The 15889-nt window shown below is 47.6% G+C and overlaps 1 protein-coding gene across 4 annotated transcripts; it reads right to left on the reverse strand.

Moving 5' to 3' along the window:
* Positions 1–21: 21 nt before the first annotated feature.
* Positions 22–10849, reverse strand: Rexo4 (REX4, 3'-5' exonuclease). 4 transcript variants are annotated; one of them, NM_207234.2, is made up of 8 exons: positions 10515–10849; positions 8846–9186; positions 7066–7203; positions 6687–6880; positions 4942–5030; positions 2752–2826; positions 1958–2032; positions 26–1059 (listed from the first exon to the last, which is right to left on the reverse strand). In NM_207234.2, the coding sequence occupies exons 1-8, from the start codon at positions 10779–10781 to the stop codon at positions 940–942; spliced, it is 1299 nt and encodes a 432-aa protein (NP_997117.2). In that variant the 5' UTR covers positions 10782–10849; the 3' UTR covers positions 26–939. The 4 variants fall into 4 exon arrangements, 2 of the variants coding, with proteins under 2 accessions (NP_997117.2, NP_001349805.1); NR_156410.1 differs by lacking the exon at positions 6687–6880; NM_001362876.1 differs by lacking the exon at positions 2752–2826.
* Between the last annotated feature and the right edge of the window lie 5040 nt (positions 10850–15889).

A 15889-nucleotide genomic window follows, 5' to 3' on the forward strand; every position in this document is an offset into this window, starting at 1 on the left:
AAAACATGAACTTCCACACACTCCATTTGATCCATCCATTTATTTTTGACAGTTCTAGGAAAGGATACCAGGGTCTTACACTTAGTGAACAAGTGTCCTCTGAGCCACACCTCAGTCCACAGCTGCATTAAAAGCAGACATCTGTCATCATATGCATGGGTGCACATGTTCTAGGAGTTGTCAGCTAAGTCCATAAAGTTCACTGGTCACTCTGCAATTGCTGCTACCCAGAACAGCTGCTGGCAGGACAGTGGGAAGATGGCCTTTCTGCTTACACTGTTCCACATGGTAGGCTCTCAGACCTCTGAGTGTACCTGTGCCCCAAGGCTCACCCCAAGGACTCTCTGGAGAAAACATGGCGGGGCATTGGCATCTTAGGCCAAGCAAAGGACAAAGGAGTGGGAAAGGACCTCCAGCCCAGTAGCTTTAAGAAAGTCCTCAATGGGCGGTTGCTGTGCTGGCCAGACTGGTTTGCAGCAGACTGAACGCCCTTAGCCTGGATCCCTTGGATCCAGCAGAGCTTATCCCCTTACCTGACAGAGAAGGCGCTTCTTGCTCCTTAAGGGAAGGTGCTGAGTGCCCTGGCTGAGACCAGCTATGCTCATTGTTAAGTGGTAGCACAGGTGGTCAGCAGACATAGACTCTGCAGCACTCTCCTCCATTCCAATGATGTTCTCCTTCCTCGAACCTACACCCCTGACTTCTGCCCTGTATCTGACCAGTCTACCTCAACACACAGGTGCTGGATGATTAGGCCCTGGGTAGTTCAGGAGGAAGTTCCCGCAGCTCACATGCCTGCAGCCATGGCTCTGAGAAAGCTCACCAAAGACAGAGTCCCTGCTGTGCATAGACCTGACAGGCCTCATAACCCCATCCCAACTGCCACTGGATTGAGAAGTCTCTGACGGACAGGGTGGTGGCGACAGCAGTAGGATGGTGCTAAGAGTTCTTGATGCGGTGCTGTGGAGTGGCAGCTGGGGCACGCCGGTTTGCAGTACTGCTCTCCCATTCCCGTTTCACCATGACGTAAAGCCTCATTGCTGCCTGGGCATCCTGGATCTGGGTGACAGACAGTAATGTTCCACCAGCCAGCTAGTGAGAACACAGGACTACAGCCACAGAAGTAACCCTACAACTACTGAGTCTTCATGACAGCCACACTACTGAGGCTGCAAAGCCAAGACAGACACACACACACACACACACACACCCCTCTCTCTCTCTCCCTGGGTGACTATGGAAGGGCAGTGAAGGAGAAAACCATACAAAATGGTCAGGGCACCACTTTTAGCAGAATCTGAATCTAACTTCCTGTGCTTCAAACTCAGCCACTCTGTTTACAGGGGCAGAAAGGGAGGCCCCACAGCAGGAGGAAGCTGGAGCTTCACAGCAGACAACAGCTGAGACAGGCAGAAGGGTTCAAAGAGTCAGAGGCTACAGCACAGGGGAACCTGTTCTCCTGAAGCACACTGCCTGGCCAGGAGGACCTGTTAGGACCGAGAACCTCAAATCATACAGTCCTAAAGCTCCTTTGCTAGGGTTTGGAAAGGTTCCACCCTCACGCAGGAGCCTAGTGTGGCAATGAAGGGGAGTGGGACCTTTCAGAGCTGGGTCTAGTGGGAGGTCAAATGGCACCAGTCAGTTCTGCCAAGAGTGACCTGTTTCTCCTTCCTCCTTGGCCTCTCTCCAATCAGCTAAGCCTCATTACCATGAAGTCCCCACCTCAGGTATTATTACTCAATAACTGGAAGTATACAAACAGCCTTCAATTAGACTGGTGAATTTTGTCCAAATCCTTACTCTATATTATTCTTTGTATTGAGTTCAAGTGAAATGTAAATATGTAAGATATAACAACATTCTGTAAGCCTGCTCTGCCTAGGGTCCTTTCCTGTTTCTATGGTCAAATGAACCATAGGTGTTAAAAAGTCAGGGGCTGTAACCCAATGATACTCACTGAGCAGTGCTCGGCCTGTTGGACCCTGATCCCCAGAATTTTCTCAGAAAGCCGTTTCAGAGACGGTCGTCCACTCTGTAGAGAAAAGAATTCCACTGAATGTGTTGCTTCCACAGGTTGTGCCCACAGAGGACACAGCTGGCGCCTGAGCACACTCGAGTGACCCGCACTCTCCCTTTCACCAGGAGTATGTGGCACTTACGGCTGCAACCATCAGCCTGCTATGGCTTATGACATTGCTCATCAGCTAGTAGAGGAAGAGCTGGGGCTGGCAATATTCCAAGTGGTAGAGTGCTTTTAATTATTTTAGTTTTTTTAAAGGTAGGGTTTCTCCTTGTAGACCAGGCTGGCTTCAAACTCAAGAGATCCGCCTATCTTTACTTCCTTAGTGCTGGGATTAAAGGTGTGATCCACTACACCTGGCTTAATTTTTTTAAGTTCTTTTTAGTTATATATAGGTATGTCTGGCTGCATGTTGGCATGTGCACATAATTGCAGGGCCTGAGAAGGTCAGAGTTCCTGGTACTGGAGTTACAGGGATTGTGAGTAACCTGACGTTGAGTGCTGAGAATTGAACTCAGGTCCTTTGCAAGAGTACCGAGTACCACTGAGCCATATCTGAGGACAACCTCTCCTGCCTTCATGGGAGTTCCAGGGATCAAAATCAGGTTGCCAGACTTCAGTGACAAGTACTCTTAAAGGTTAAAGTGAGAAACCAAAACAAACTAGATCCCTTTAGCCAGAGGGGTCAGTGCCAGGGGCTACTCACGGCCCAAGACTCATTCATTCCGTACCTTTACTCGACTCCTGAATGGTTTGAATTTCTGAGTGTCCCTGATTTTCTTTTTTGGATGGTCAAGGAACAAAACCTACAAGAAAATGACAAGTATCTCCATTCAGTTTGTAACAATGCGTCTCACAGGGCTGGCACCGCTGGGTGCTAACACTCAGGAAGAAGCAGTCTCGCAAGGTCATTTCCCTGACTTAAGGCGATGCCCAATATTCAGAACCATGTTAATAAAAATAAAATCTTGAACAGGTGTGCTGCATACTTTTAATCCTAGCACTCTAGAGATAGATGCAGGTAGATCTCTTGTGAGTTCAAGGCAAGCCAGGACTATACAGTGAGACCCTGTCTCAAAAAAGAAAAATAGGGGCTGGTGAGATGGCTCAGTGGTGTAGAGCACTGCCTGCTCTTCCAGAGGTCCTGAGTTCAAATCCCAGCAACCACATGGTGGCTCATAACCACATGAAATGAGATCTGATGCCCTCTTCTGGTGTGTCTGAAGACAGCTACAGTGTACTTAATCATAATAAATAAATAAATAAATAAATAAATAAATGAAAAATAAACAAAATCTTGACATCAACGATGTTGCGAAAAAGTCAACCTGCAGCTGACTTCTCTGAGCTGGTTGTTCACATGGGGGAGCAAGACGTGAGATCTAACAGCTCACCCCGCAATGTAACACACTTCTAGACTCATACGGTCCAAAAAAGTGACCCACTAGAGGAGGCAGGTGTGGCCCTGGTGGCAGTCTTCTCCAAGGTGACTCATCATATCAGTGAGCAGTTGACTTTGGTTAATTTTTAATTGTTGGAACATTTGTTATTTTCTTTTTTTGGTGCTGGGACGAAACCCTGGGCCTTTACACACGAAGCACGCATTCTGCCACTGAGCTACATACATCTCTAGCCCCAAATAATTGAATGAGAATTAAACTCCCATCTAGAGGTTCCTGAAACACATGAATACAGTGGCACTACAGATCACATCCAGGAAGGACAAGGTCCACTGTCACATGCCCTAGCACTCGGTAGAGTCCTCTGAGCTCAGTTACCTAACTGGCTGGCTGTGGCTGGCCTCTAAAGGAGGTGACTAGCTGGAATGACACCCTGAGGAAGCACGTGCCCATTCAGTTCCCTTCCTATAGGGATAGCTGAAGCGGCAGCAACATTCAACTCAGAAACTTGGGATGCTGAGGAGCCGTGGAGAAGTCCCTGAATGCATATCCACTGCTCCCCTGGAATCTGCTCCCAACCCCCTAACACTTAGCTCTGCTACCCACAAAAGCCTATTCCTCAAAGGATTAAACAAGATCTGTTTACATTGTGTAACTCCTGGTGTACCCGGCAAGGCTCTGATGTCTGGCATTAGAATCTCTGGGGCTGGAGAGAAGGCTTAGCAGTTGAGAGCACCGGCTGCTCTGGATCCCTTCCAGAGGATCTGGGTTCAATGTCCTGAATTCATAAGGGAGCTCACAACTGTCTACAACACCAGTCCCAGGAAATCTGGCACTGTCACATAGGGTAGGCAAAACAGCAATGCACAGAAAAATAAGTAATCTTTAATCTCAGAACTCAGGAGGCAGAAAGGCAGGTGGATCTCTTGCATTCCAGGCCAGCCTGTTCTACTTAGTGAGTTCTAGGACAGCAGGGCTACAAAGAAACCTTGTCTCTGGAGTCTACCACACCAGGTGACAACAGAGGTGTCCCTTTTGCCAAGTCGACTATGCTCCCATTTTCCTGCTGCACCCTCAAATGGATTAGGCAGCAGTTTGCTTGTGAACTTAAAGTGATCCATTTAATAAACCCAGGTAGGTGGGCTTCCAGCATCGCAGCAATGCCCAGATATAAACTGGACACATAACAAGAACCCTAGGGCTCTGACAGGGTGCATAGATTTGTCTCTGGCCCTGGAGCACACAGCTAGACACCAGGCCATCTGCCATGTCAGGTAGGTGACATTCAAAACTCCCCTACTTTGAGCTGTCAATACTCTGGCACTGAAACCCCCAATGTAGTCGGGACTCCAAAAACTACCTAATGTGGTCTCTTGAACACAGCCAGACATCAGGTACCTGACACTATTCCTAGAGAAATCCCAAGTCTAGATAAAAAATCAAAATGAAAAAGCCTCCAGAGTAGTGCTTTTGGAGACAGGGATGTAAGGCTTGTGTGGCTCACATGGAAGAGCCCAGCACCTTTAAATCATTGTGTAGCGCATGCCCCACCAGGATTCTGCCCTTCAACATTTCTGCCACTTCCTTCTTCACAACTTCAAACTCTTCTCCTGAAAACCAAATGAAGAAATGATTAACAACACATAACTCACTAAGATTCTAAGGGAAGTTCCTTCCATTCCTGGCCGGACTGGTAACAACAGGTCAGGCCCTTCATGATACACAAAGCTGTGGTGGGAGGTAGGTCCCTAGAAGTGTCCATTTTTCCAGGGAAGTGGAAGGGCTAGGAGGCACCCCACTATGCCTTGTGCTCTGCTCCCACTTCTGGAGACAGTTGGAAAAAAGACAAGAACTCCACTCAAAGCCAATCACAGTCAGTGGACTGGTACCAGTTAGCAAACTACTGCTAACCTAGAAGTCCAGGAACATTTAGACTATCTCAGGGACACTTGGCAACAGGCTTCCCATTCTCATACTTATGACTTCCTAAGTAGAGTCAGACTGGATTTGCGAACCAGACAGTGCAAAGGAGGCTGCACAGACCCTAGGGTCTGCTGTGCTGCTCCTTCCCAGTTGACAGCCTTCGAGGACCACCCTGCCCCCACCTCTACTAGAATGGGCCCCAAAACTACTTCACTGCCCAGCTCTATTCAGAGCTAAAGGACCAACCTCTCTTCTGAGATAGAAAGAGAGGCTGCTAGCAAACACAGAAGTGGATGCTCACAGTCACCTAATGGATGGATCACAGGGCTCCCAATGGAGGAGCTAGAGAAAGTACCCAAGGAGCTAAAGGGATCTGCAACCCTATAGGTGGAACAACATTATGAACTAACCAGTACCCCGGAGCTCTTGACTCTAGCTGCATATGTATCAAAAGATGGCCTAGTTGGCCATCACTGGAAAGAGAGGCCCATTGGACACGCAAAATTTATATGCCCCAGTACAGGGGAACGCCAGGGCCAAAAAGGGGGAGTGGGTGGGTAGGGGAGTGGGGGTGGGTGGGTATGGGGGACTTTTGGTATAGCATTGGAAATGTAAATGAGCTAAATACCTAATAAAAAATTAAAAAAAAAAAAAAAAAAAAAAAAAAAAGAAAGAGAGGCTGGCCAGCCTACGGTTTATGGAACAACAGAGATACTATGTTAGCCATGGGTACCAGGAGAAGCAAACAGGCAGTGGGTGGTGAGGAACGGGGGAAAAAAAAACACGGTTGCATCCCTAGTGGTCTCCAGGTCTCCCTAGGAGGCAGGCTCAAGCATCCTAGATGTTCTCGCCTATTATAAATCAGACCCAGCCTCCCTCTGCTATGTTGGCTCATTTCTTCCAGCTACCTCCCTACCTAGCTCCTGCCTCAGAACCAGTCTTCTGACCCCTACCCTGTACTCAATGTCATGACCACAAGGATCCTGCTGGAGGCCTCTCTGCCATTACTGCACTAATTTCCCAAAGAGACCCTGTGATCTGTCCTCCCAGCTCCTACCATGTAGCCTACTCACTCTTCAAGATTTCCCTCCTGGTTCCTAACATGCTCCAGTTTATTCCCTACTGCCACAAGACAGAAAATAATCCAAGAGCCCAGGACACAAACAGCACAACAGCCAGGAAAGGTATCTTTCCTTTTGTATCTGCAAAGTCTGGGGAAGAGCTAAGCAGTGTCAGGACCCCTGCCATGCCATGTTCTGGAACACAGAAGGGGAAGTTGAAGAGAAACGAGTCCTGCTACCATCTCCACCACTACACTCAAATCTTATGGACATCAGTCATACCCTGCTTCAGGTTCTCAGGCCGGATCCCACTGACGGCTGTCCTGTAGTCAGTCACTGGCTCAGTTGGCTTGACGTACTTGTCATAAACACACTTCCCATACTGGTTCACGATCGACACACGGGCTGCGATGCTCTCTTCCCCTTTGGGACCCACGCCTACCATCTCACAATCCAGGGCCAAGGCTTTTGTCAAGCTAGGGGAACCAAAGGCCCCAGTGTAATAGATATCACGGGCTGGGATTCTAGGCCAGTGAGCCAAGCCTCATTCTGCACCCCCATGACTGCTGGGCAGTCATGGCTCAGTGCTTGCTCCTCCTCCCATGATCCCAGCCCCAGAAGGAGTAACATTGCCAGCAGCTATGGCCCGAGCTCAGCTTACCCGCCAAAGGCTTGTTCCTTCTCCAGGGAGATGGTCCTCTTCTTCTGCCCCAGCCTCTTCCGTACCAGCATGGCTGCCTCTGGGCCTATGGCATCCTCAATATCATCTGGATCCACATCATCAAACCAGATGTCTTCCCTATGAGACAAAGATGAGAATGCCTGGCTGTGAAAAGACCCAGGACACAGATGGATGCTTCGCGAAAGGACCTCTGGCAGGATGGCTCCCCCTCTACACTCCACACTCAGTCCAGCTGAATCTGCTCTCACACATTCCTTTATTATTTGTATCCTGTTTTGCCTGCATGCACCCATGCATTATATTTATCACTTGCATGCCTGGCGCCTGATGGCCAGAAGAGGGCATGCATCATCGGATCTCTGGCACTGGAGACTTAACTCAGGTCTCTAGAGGAGCAGCCAGCACTCTTAACCCCTAAGCCACCTTTCCAGCCCTCACTACTGTTCTTTTAATTTGCAAATATATCTATTATCCAAGACTTAGGAGAACTACAGATAAAACAGAATGTGAAACAGAAGCATGTAACCTACTTCAGTATAATGACCAGGCATTTTCCAATTACACAATAGGTTTGCTACTGGTCAAGAAACACAAGCAGAGGAGTGCATGGCAGAAAGGGACCTGTGAGCCAGGCACACGCCTTTAATTCCAGCACTAGGGAGGCAGAGGCAGGCGGATTTCTGAGTTCGAGGCCAGCCTGGTCTACAAAGTGAGTTCCAGGACAGCCAAGGCTACACAGAGAAACCCTGTCTCGAAAACCAAAAAAAATTTAAAAATTTAAAAAAAGACAGGGACCTGTGCCTTGTACCCTGTGCACACTTTGGAAGCATGAGAGAGTTGATACTGGGTGCTTCATGGCTATCTGGTGAATTCCAGACATTCAGTATCTTTACTCAAAAGGTTCAACTGATGGGCCGCATGCTTCCTGCTCATTTGCTTTCTTCACTAGGATACCCTGACACCTCCTGCCACACACACAAATGCTAAAGTAAAATGCCTGTGTGTCTTTCCTGCTTATATCAGCCTTAGGAGGGAGGGGCCTTGTAGTCTCTCCAATCCAGCCTGCTTATATAACTCAGCAGAAGCAGTTAAACTCACGTCCCTTTACCCTTCAGCAGCTGAATCTTGTAGCCTGTCATGGGCTCACTTAGCTTGATCTGACACAACTCTCATAAACACACTTCCCATACCAGTTCCCAAAGAAATGTTCTCCTTCCCCTTTGCCCGCACCCTCCACTGTATAATCCCAGACCAAGGTTTTCTTTAGGTTTAAGGGAAGGCAGGAAAATCCTAGGCAGCAGGAAGCCAACCTGCCTTATAAGCATATCCCATCCAGGCTAGGTGTTATCACAGTGCTCATTAAGCAGGCAAAAGACACTAAGCAACACATAGTGCACTTCAGTCCCCCTAACTGTACAGATGACCACACTGAGGATAAAAGGATGCAAGAAAGCCATCAATTGGCAAAAAGGCAGGACTGGGTTTCACAGGAGTCCTTCTGGGTCCAGCACACACTATGAAAAAGTTTTTGTTGGCTCTTACCTTGTGCCAAGCTCTACACTGGGGCCCAAAGACACAGTATTATCTGTATAATAGGGTCTGCCTTTAGCAGCCCACACTCTAGGAGAAACAAGGGACGAACAAACAAATATCACAGGGTTGGGTAGAAGACTGTACCAGGGCCGAACGGTGGTGGTGAAGACAGTGGATCACCTGTTTCTGTGGATGTTCCAGGCACCACAGCAGAGTTGATACTTACTCAGTGGGCGTGGGCTGATTCAAGATAACAGCTGCCTCCGTAGCTTTCCACTTAGGCTTGAGAGCCCCTTGATGAGAAGAGATGTCACTATATGTCCTCTTCTTGGCTCCTTTCTTCTGCTCTGTTCCAGAGGTATCTGTGGGAGGTACTAGTATCTTCCTGTCCGTAGGTGCAGATGTAACAGAACCCCTAGTGCTCTTGGCCTTTTCTGTCCTCTGCTTGTCTCCCTTTGATTTATCTGAGGCCTTTTTTCTGTTCTGCTGGATTATTTGGGGGTGCATTTTGTCATCCATCTGAGAGACAAGAGGTTTTTCTGCGGCCTGTGACTTTTGTTTCAGTAGCTAATGGAATCAAAATTAAATATAAGCCACATTTATTATTTTGTTAAAAGCCACATTTAATTTTGAACTGACATACCACAGGTTCAAGAAACTTGTGTGTACATCTATTCTATCATCCATGCACTTCCCATCACCACTAATGGTGCTTTTCACTTCTTTATTTGGAGTTTCACTTAGTGACTTCCATGGTCAACACTGTGGGACACAGTGATCACTTCCGTTATCTCTGGAGGCGGCTACAGCTCAGAATCTAAGGAAGACCTGGAGGAAGGGAGTTCAATGGAAAGAAAGAAGTCCTGTGAAACCAGATAGGGCTGATCCATGTAGAGGAGAGGTCCAGGAGACCAATTTCTTCCTTGTGTTCAAATCTCCAGTTAAGACCACAACAAGATGGCAACCAGCTGAGAGATGTTGCAGTGAGTTTCTACTTATTCACTCCCCTAATACTTAAAAGGCCTGAAGGATTTAGATTCTTGTAGAAACCAGAGCCAAATCCAAGTTTCCTTTAGTAAACATGTCCTCCCTGCACACTTTACTTTCTTGGGAGAAAGAACAAGAACCAGCATACACAGCCCTGACTGTCCACAGGGTTTGGCTGCTCCTGGGTGTCCTGTTGGAAGATCCACACTAAGGAACAAGGTGGAGTGTTGTTATGGAGGCCAAGAAATTCCTTATTGTCTTTCTTACTGAGGCTCCATGACATACACTCCTCAAGACTCCCTAGAAGTCGACAGTGAAGGCATATTCAGCACCCCAGTTCTGCTGTTTACACCGTATGTGACCTACTTTCAACTCAAACCCTGTAAGTTATGTGTCACAATTTCCCCGTCTAAGAAACAAGGGCAGTAAAAGCATCTAACTAAGCTGGGCGTGGTGGCGCACGCCTTTAATCCCAGCACTCGGGAGGCAGAGGCAGGCAGATTTCTGAGTTCGAGGCCAGCCTGGTCTACAGAGTGAGTTCCAGGACGGCCAGGGCTACACAGAGAAACCCTGTCTCGAAAAAACAAAAACAACAAAAAAAAGCATCTAACTAGTATGGAAGAATTTATGAATGGGGGTAGGTATAGAGGCTCAGGACTAGGGAGGCTACCTAATGTAGGAGGACAACCACTAGTGTGGGTATACCCTGAGCTACAATAGTTCCAGAACCACTGGGCCAGAGTTCTGGGACATAGTTTAAGACGTTGCCAGGGTGGCAACCTAGATAAGTGATTCATAATTGAGAAAAAGAATTTGAATGAAGCAGAGGGCAACATCCCTTCCTCCTTCGGAGTCTGTGGCTACCTGACAGAAAGTTCGGGATGAAGGTGGCCTGTCGCCGGTCTCACCTCTTGCAACGCCTTCCAATTTTGAGAAAAGTTCTCGGGGGCCTTCGGCGGTCGGCCTGCCACAGCCGCCGGGTGGCTTCCCGGAACCCCACTTCCTGCCAGAGCTTTGCTCTTCCTGAACTTCTTCTTGGCTTTCTTCCTAGCGAGCTTCCTGATAGGCCCAGGTTGGGGCACCGGCGCGGTGGCCTTCGTCTTCATCTCCCCGCTCTCCGCAGTCGGAACCACCAGGGAAGAGACCGCGACTCCAGCAACCGCGCAAGCACACATTTCCCAGGGTGCAAGCGTGCTCCACTGCGCATGCGGGAACCCGGGTTGCTGTTCTCTTCGCGACCTGCTAGAAACCGAGACTGCATCTTTGGTTCCGCACGTATGCGGACTCTGCGACTAGCCCGCTAGTTAGCACTGGGGGCTGACAGCCCTGGCTAGCAGCGCTGCGGTTGGATACCCAGAGTTTGACGGAAGGGAGCCCAGACCTTCACAAAGATCTGGTGTCCCGGAAGGCCGCAAATGAGGAGACTCTGGGACACCGGAAAAGGCTGGGGGACTACTCTCGGTGTGGCACTCACGGGGGTACGGAAGAGGCGGAGGCGGGTCTTGTGTAGGTTGCCCTATGCACAACCACACACTGCGAATACCGAAGCCTTCCCCACGTCTCTGGTTTACTGACTGCAAAGGCACGCCAGCAGTGTCCGATATTAATGATAAAGCAAAATTTAATTGTGACTATATACGTATACATATACATTCTTAATCGCAGTGTTAATGACCAGCAATCTATTCTTGATCCTGATAGTGCAATACAGATGGGGCGGTCACAGTTGAATCGTTTGCCCTCGGGTTTCTCTGACTAGAGATAAGCAGCAAAGCCAACAGACCACGTAAGAAGGTTTGGGAGACTTGGTGGTGGCTGTTAGGAAAAATATCCAATCAGGACACCCCCTCCCCGGCACCCCCCAAGACCAAGTTCTGAGCACAGAGAAGGCTAGGCAGATTCCGCAACACACTTCAAATTGGCAGTTAAAGAGACTAGGCCTAAGGTATGGGCAAGTCCAAGCAACTCGATTACTAGTAGAAAAAAAAAAAAAAAATCCAGGCTCTAGCCTTCGCACCTGTTGGTATTCTGTCTGGACTCCACCCCCACCGAAACCTGGCAACAGCCAGATATGCTCCTCCACACAGTTACCTGGTAGCAGCTAGGTAGGACTGACCCTATAAAAGGGGCTGCTTGCCCCCTCATCCCTCTCTCTTTCTCTCTCACGCTTTTGCCTCTTGGCCCCTTGTTCCCCCCTTTCCCCATTCCCTTACCCCCTCTCTCCATATGCTCATGGCCAGCCTCCAATCCTCTCCTCCCCCTCCCCCTCCCCCTCCCCCTCCCCCTCCCCCTCCCCTCTCTGCCTTTGTCTCTACTACCCTCTTAACTCCCCTCCCCATGCCCCGAATAAACTCTATTCTATACTATACCGTCATGTGGCTGCTCTCTCAGGGGGAAGGGATGCTGAGGCATGGGCCCACTGAGGCACACCCTTCCCCCACACCCTGCCAGAACAGATCTTAGTAGCTCTTTCTCTTTTTATGATCACAACAGCACTCACTCAGATAATGGTTCTGGAATGCCTAGAGATAGAATAAGATAAAGCCCATCTACCCCAGAAATCCAGTGCGCTTTAAATCGAGCCTTCAAGCTCACTTGATGGTCTCTCTATCTTAGCAATGGGAGACCCCAGCATGCTGGACTTCTGCAGAATAAAACACTCTTTGCGGTTACATACTATTTGAGTCCAGGGTGCCAGTTTTGGGGGACCCTTACAAAAAGAGATTTATTTGCCCCAGAGGGTAGGAAATAAGAGACATAGATATGAGAGAGAGAGAGAGAGAGAGAGAGAGAGAGAGAGAGAGAGAGAGAGAGAGAAAACAAAGTAGAGGGAGGAGGCTATTTGCCCTGGGGGGTGGTACCTCTGCCTACTGATGAAACAGGAATGGCACTAGGAAATTGGCAGTTTATGAAGATATAAAGGACGAGGTGTTTAATTTGTTTGTTTGTTTGTTTGTTTGTTTGTTTTTCGAGACAGGGTTTCTCTGTGTAGCCCTGGCTGTCCTGGAACTCACTCTGTAGACCAGGCTGGCCTTGAACTCAGAAATCTGCCTGCGTCTGCCTCCCGAGTGCTGGGATTAAAGGCGTGCGCCACCACCGCCCGGCCGGTGTTTAATTTTTAATTGGACATGTTAATTATGTGAGTCAAAGGGGGCTTTTCCTTGCTAGACCTCAGTGCTTTTATAGCTGGACTTTGGTAGTCAGCCTCAAAAGGAAGAAGAGACCAGATAAGGGAATGCACCTTGGTGGCTAGCCTTAGGAATGTAATCTGATGGTTTTTAGCAAGGCAGAGGGAATGGGGAAAGGGCAAGGCCTGCCAGAACCAGGCTCACCATCTCAAGTTGGCCAGAGTCCCTTTAGTGGTAGTCATGATGCTGGTGGGGTATGTGCCAAACACCCTTGGCACCCCTCTCCCTCTTAAGTTAGAGACCCAGGGAATCCAGATGAGTTCAATGACTAGGAGAGAAATGAAATTTTGTAAATTGCAAATTTAGCATTTGCTTAGTTTTCTGTAGTAGTTTGAGGTCTAGAATCTTCTGTCATGGGACATCAAGGTTGTTTCCAGCTTCTGGCTATCACAGATTTATTTATTTTCATTTTTCTGTTGGTGCTATTGAAAGACTCCAAAAGGAGCTCAGGCCTCAGGACAATAGACAAGAACTCACGACAGACCGAGCTTGTTGCAAACCACATGAGGCTTTATTCAGGGAAAGCCAGAGCTCTGGGGACGACTCATATCCCACGCAGGGGTAGAGGAGTCGACCTCGAGGGGAAAGAGTTCCCAGTTTTTATAGGCCCTCAGGGGGGAAAGGAGAAGGGGGAGATTAGGGGATTTCCAGATCTAAACAATGTCTATTCTCAAGAAATGGGTATGGGAGGGGTACAAGGAAAGAGTCTAATGAAGGTGCAGCAATGGGCACACACCTGGTCAGAACATTGGCAGACACACAGGTTCGAGGAGTGGCCAGAGCATTGTGCACCTCTATTTTTCTAAATCAGTGAAGCTAGTTCTGCTAACACTGACAATCTTGCCAATTTCAGGGCTTCTGTGTCCTTTTACATTCTGCCAGGATCTTTCACTATCAAACCTAAGGCTTCACACATACTACACAAGTACTCTCTCTACATCTATACTTCCAGCCTAGGAACTGGGATTTTAACTCATTTGTTGATTATTCCTGTGGCCTATAATGTCAATATTCATCTTATTTTCTTTTTTAAAAATTTTGTTTGTTTCCAGAGAAATAGCGTGCTTTTTTATTTAATGTATGAGTGCTCTGCTGCATATACATTCACCTGCCAGCAGAGGGCATCAGATCCTCCTATAGGTGGTTGTCAGCTACCATGTGGGTGCTGGGAATTGACCTCAGAACCTCTGGAAGAGCAGACAGTGTTCTTTTTTGTTTGTTTGGTTTGGTTTTGGGTTGTTTTTTTGTTTTTTTGTTTGTTTGTTTGTTTTTCGAGACAGGGTTTCTCTGTGTAGCCCTGGCTGTCCTGGAACTCACTCTAGACCAGGCTGGCCTCAAACTCAGATTGCCTGCCTCTGCCTCCCGAGTGCTGGGATTAAAGGCGTGCGCCACCACTGCCTGGCTCAGCCAGTGCTCTTAACCACCGAATTTTTTTCATGTAATACAATTTGATGATGTTTTCCCCTCCCCCATTTCCCCCAGATCCTGCCCACCTCAGTCCCACCCAACCTCATGTTCTTTCTCCCTCCCTTCCCCCCACACCCTCCAAACCCCCAAAATCTTAATAAATACAAATACTAAAATACAAATCCCACATGGAATCTGGTGTTGTCTTGGTCAACTACTCCTGGAACTTGGGCCTATCCTGGAGTGTGGTTAATAAACCCAACAACATTCTACCGGAAAAAACTTACTTTATGTTTCCCAACAGGCTATCAATTGATTAGGGGTGGGGCTTTGTGTCTACCTCCCCTTTCTCACTGCTGGAGTTTTGTCTGGCTTGACCAATACAGGCTGTGTGATGTTGCCACAGTCACTATGAGTTTAAATGTGCATCAGTCCTAGGGTAGCTGAAAGACACCTTCAACTCTGACTCTTACCATCTTTCCACCTCCTCATCCAAATAAGTCCCTGAGCCTTGAGGAGAGGGTTCTGACGACCCATTTAGGGCTGAGTGCTCCGCAGTCTGTCTGTCTGTCTGTCTGTCTGTCTCTATCTATCTATCTATCTATCTATCTATCTATCTATATATAGTTCAGTTGTGGGTCTCTACTGCAAGAAGTGTCTCTAGTGAAGAATGAGGGATGCACTGATGTACCAGGATATCATTAGGTGTCATTTTATTGCCATGCTCCTTTGGCAGAATAATAGTAGTCGTTTTTCCCCTAGGCCTATGACACGTGTAGTCTCAGGTTCTAGCAGCTTTACCAGTGTCTGTATGGCTCCCACTCAAGGAGTAGGCCTTATATCCAATCTGAGGGTGGTTGGTAACTCTCTAACTATGGGTTACAGACCTAATTTAGTCTAGTTCCTCTTTATTTAACTTTGGTAGATTATTTAAGAAATTCATCAGTTTCTTTTAGGTTTTCCAGTTTGGTGGACTATGTTTTTAATTACTCTGTTTCCATGGTGTCTACTGTCTTGTCTCTCTTTTCATCTCTAATTTTATCAACTTGGATCTTCTCTCCGAATTTTGATTAATTTGGTTGAAAGTTTATTGACTATCTCAAAGAACCAACTCTTTTTTTTTTAAAGATTTATTTATTTAGTATATGTAAGTACACTGTAGCTGTCTTCAGACACTCCAGAAGAGGGTATCAGATTTCGTTACGGATGGTTGTGAGCCACCATGTGGTTGCTGGGATTTGAACTCTGGACCTTTGGAAGAGCAGTTGGCGCTCTTAACCACTGAGCCATCTCGCCAGCCCCGAACCAACTCTTCATTTTATGATTCTTTGTATTGTTTCTGTTTGTTTCTATTTTGTTGATTTCAACCTGAGTTTGATTATTTCTTCCTATCTGCTTTTTTTCTTCCTATCTGCTTTTTTCATTATTTCTTTTTTGTTTTCATGTTTGTTTGTTTGTTTGAGACAGGCTTTCTCTGGCTGTCCTGGAACTCACTCTGTAGACCAGGCTGGCCTTGAACTCAGAGACTTCACTGCCTCTGCCTTCCAAGTGCTGGGATTAAAGGCATGTGCCACTACCCACCCACTATTTCCTCTTGGGGTTTTTTTGTTTGTTTTTTGTTTTTGTTTGTTTTGATTGGTTGGTTTTCTTTTCTTTTCTTTTTTTTTCTCTTTTTCTCCTCCTCCTCC

Source organism: Mus musculus, chromosome 2 (genome assembly GCF_000001635.26).
Source record: "Mus musculus strain C57BL/6J chromosome 2, GRCm38.p6 C57BL/6J".
NCBI classification, from domain to species: domain Eukaryota; kingdom Metazoa; phylum Chordata; class Mammalia; order Rodentia; family Muridae; genus Mus; species Mus musculus.

Coding starts and splice junctions, on each gene's coding strand:
- Rexo4 (NM_207234.2), bottom strand. CDS start 10,781: ATGTGTGCTTGCGCGGTTGCTGGAGTCGCGGTCTCTTCCCTGGTGGTT. Junction 2,827..4,941: donor CGCTACACAATGATTTAAAG/GTGCTGGGCTCT, acceptor ATTTTCTTGTAG/GTTTTGTTCCTTGACCATCC. Junction 2,033..2,751: donor CATTCAGGAGTCGAGTAAAG/GTACGGAATGAA, acceptor TTTTCTCTACAG/AGTGGACGACCGTCTCTGAA.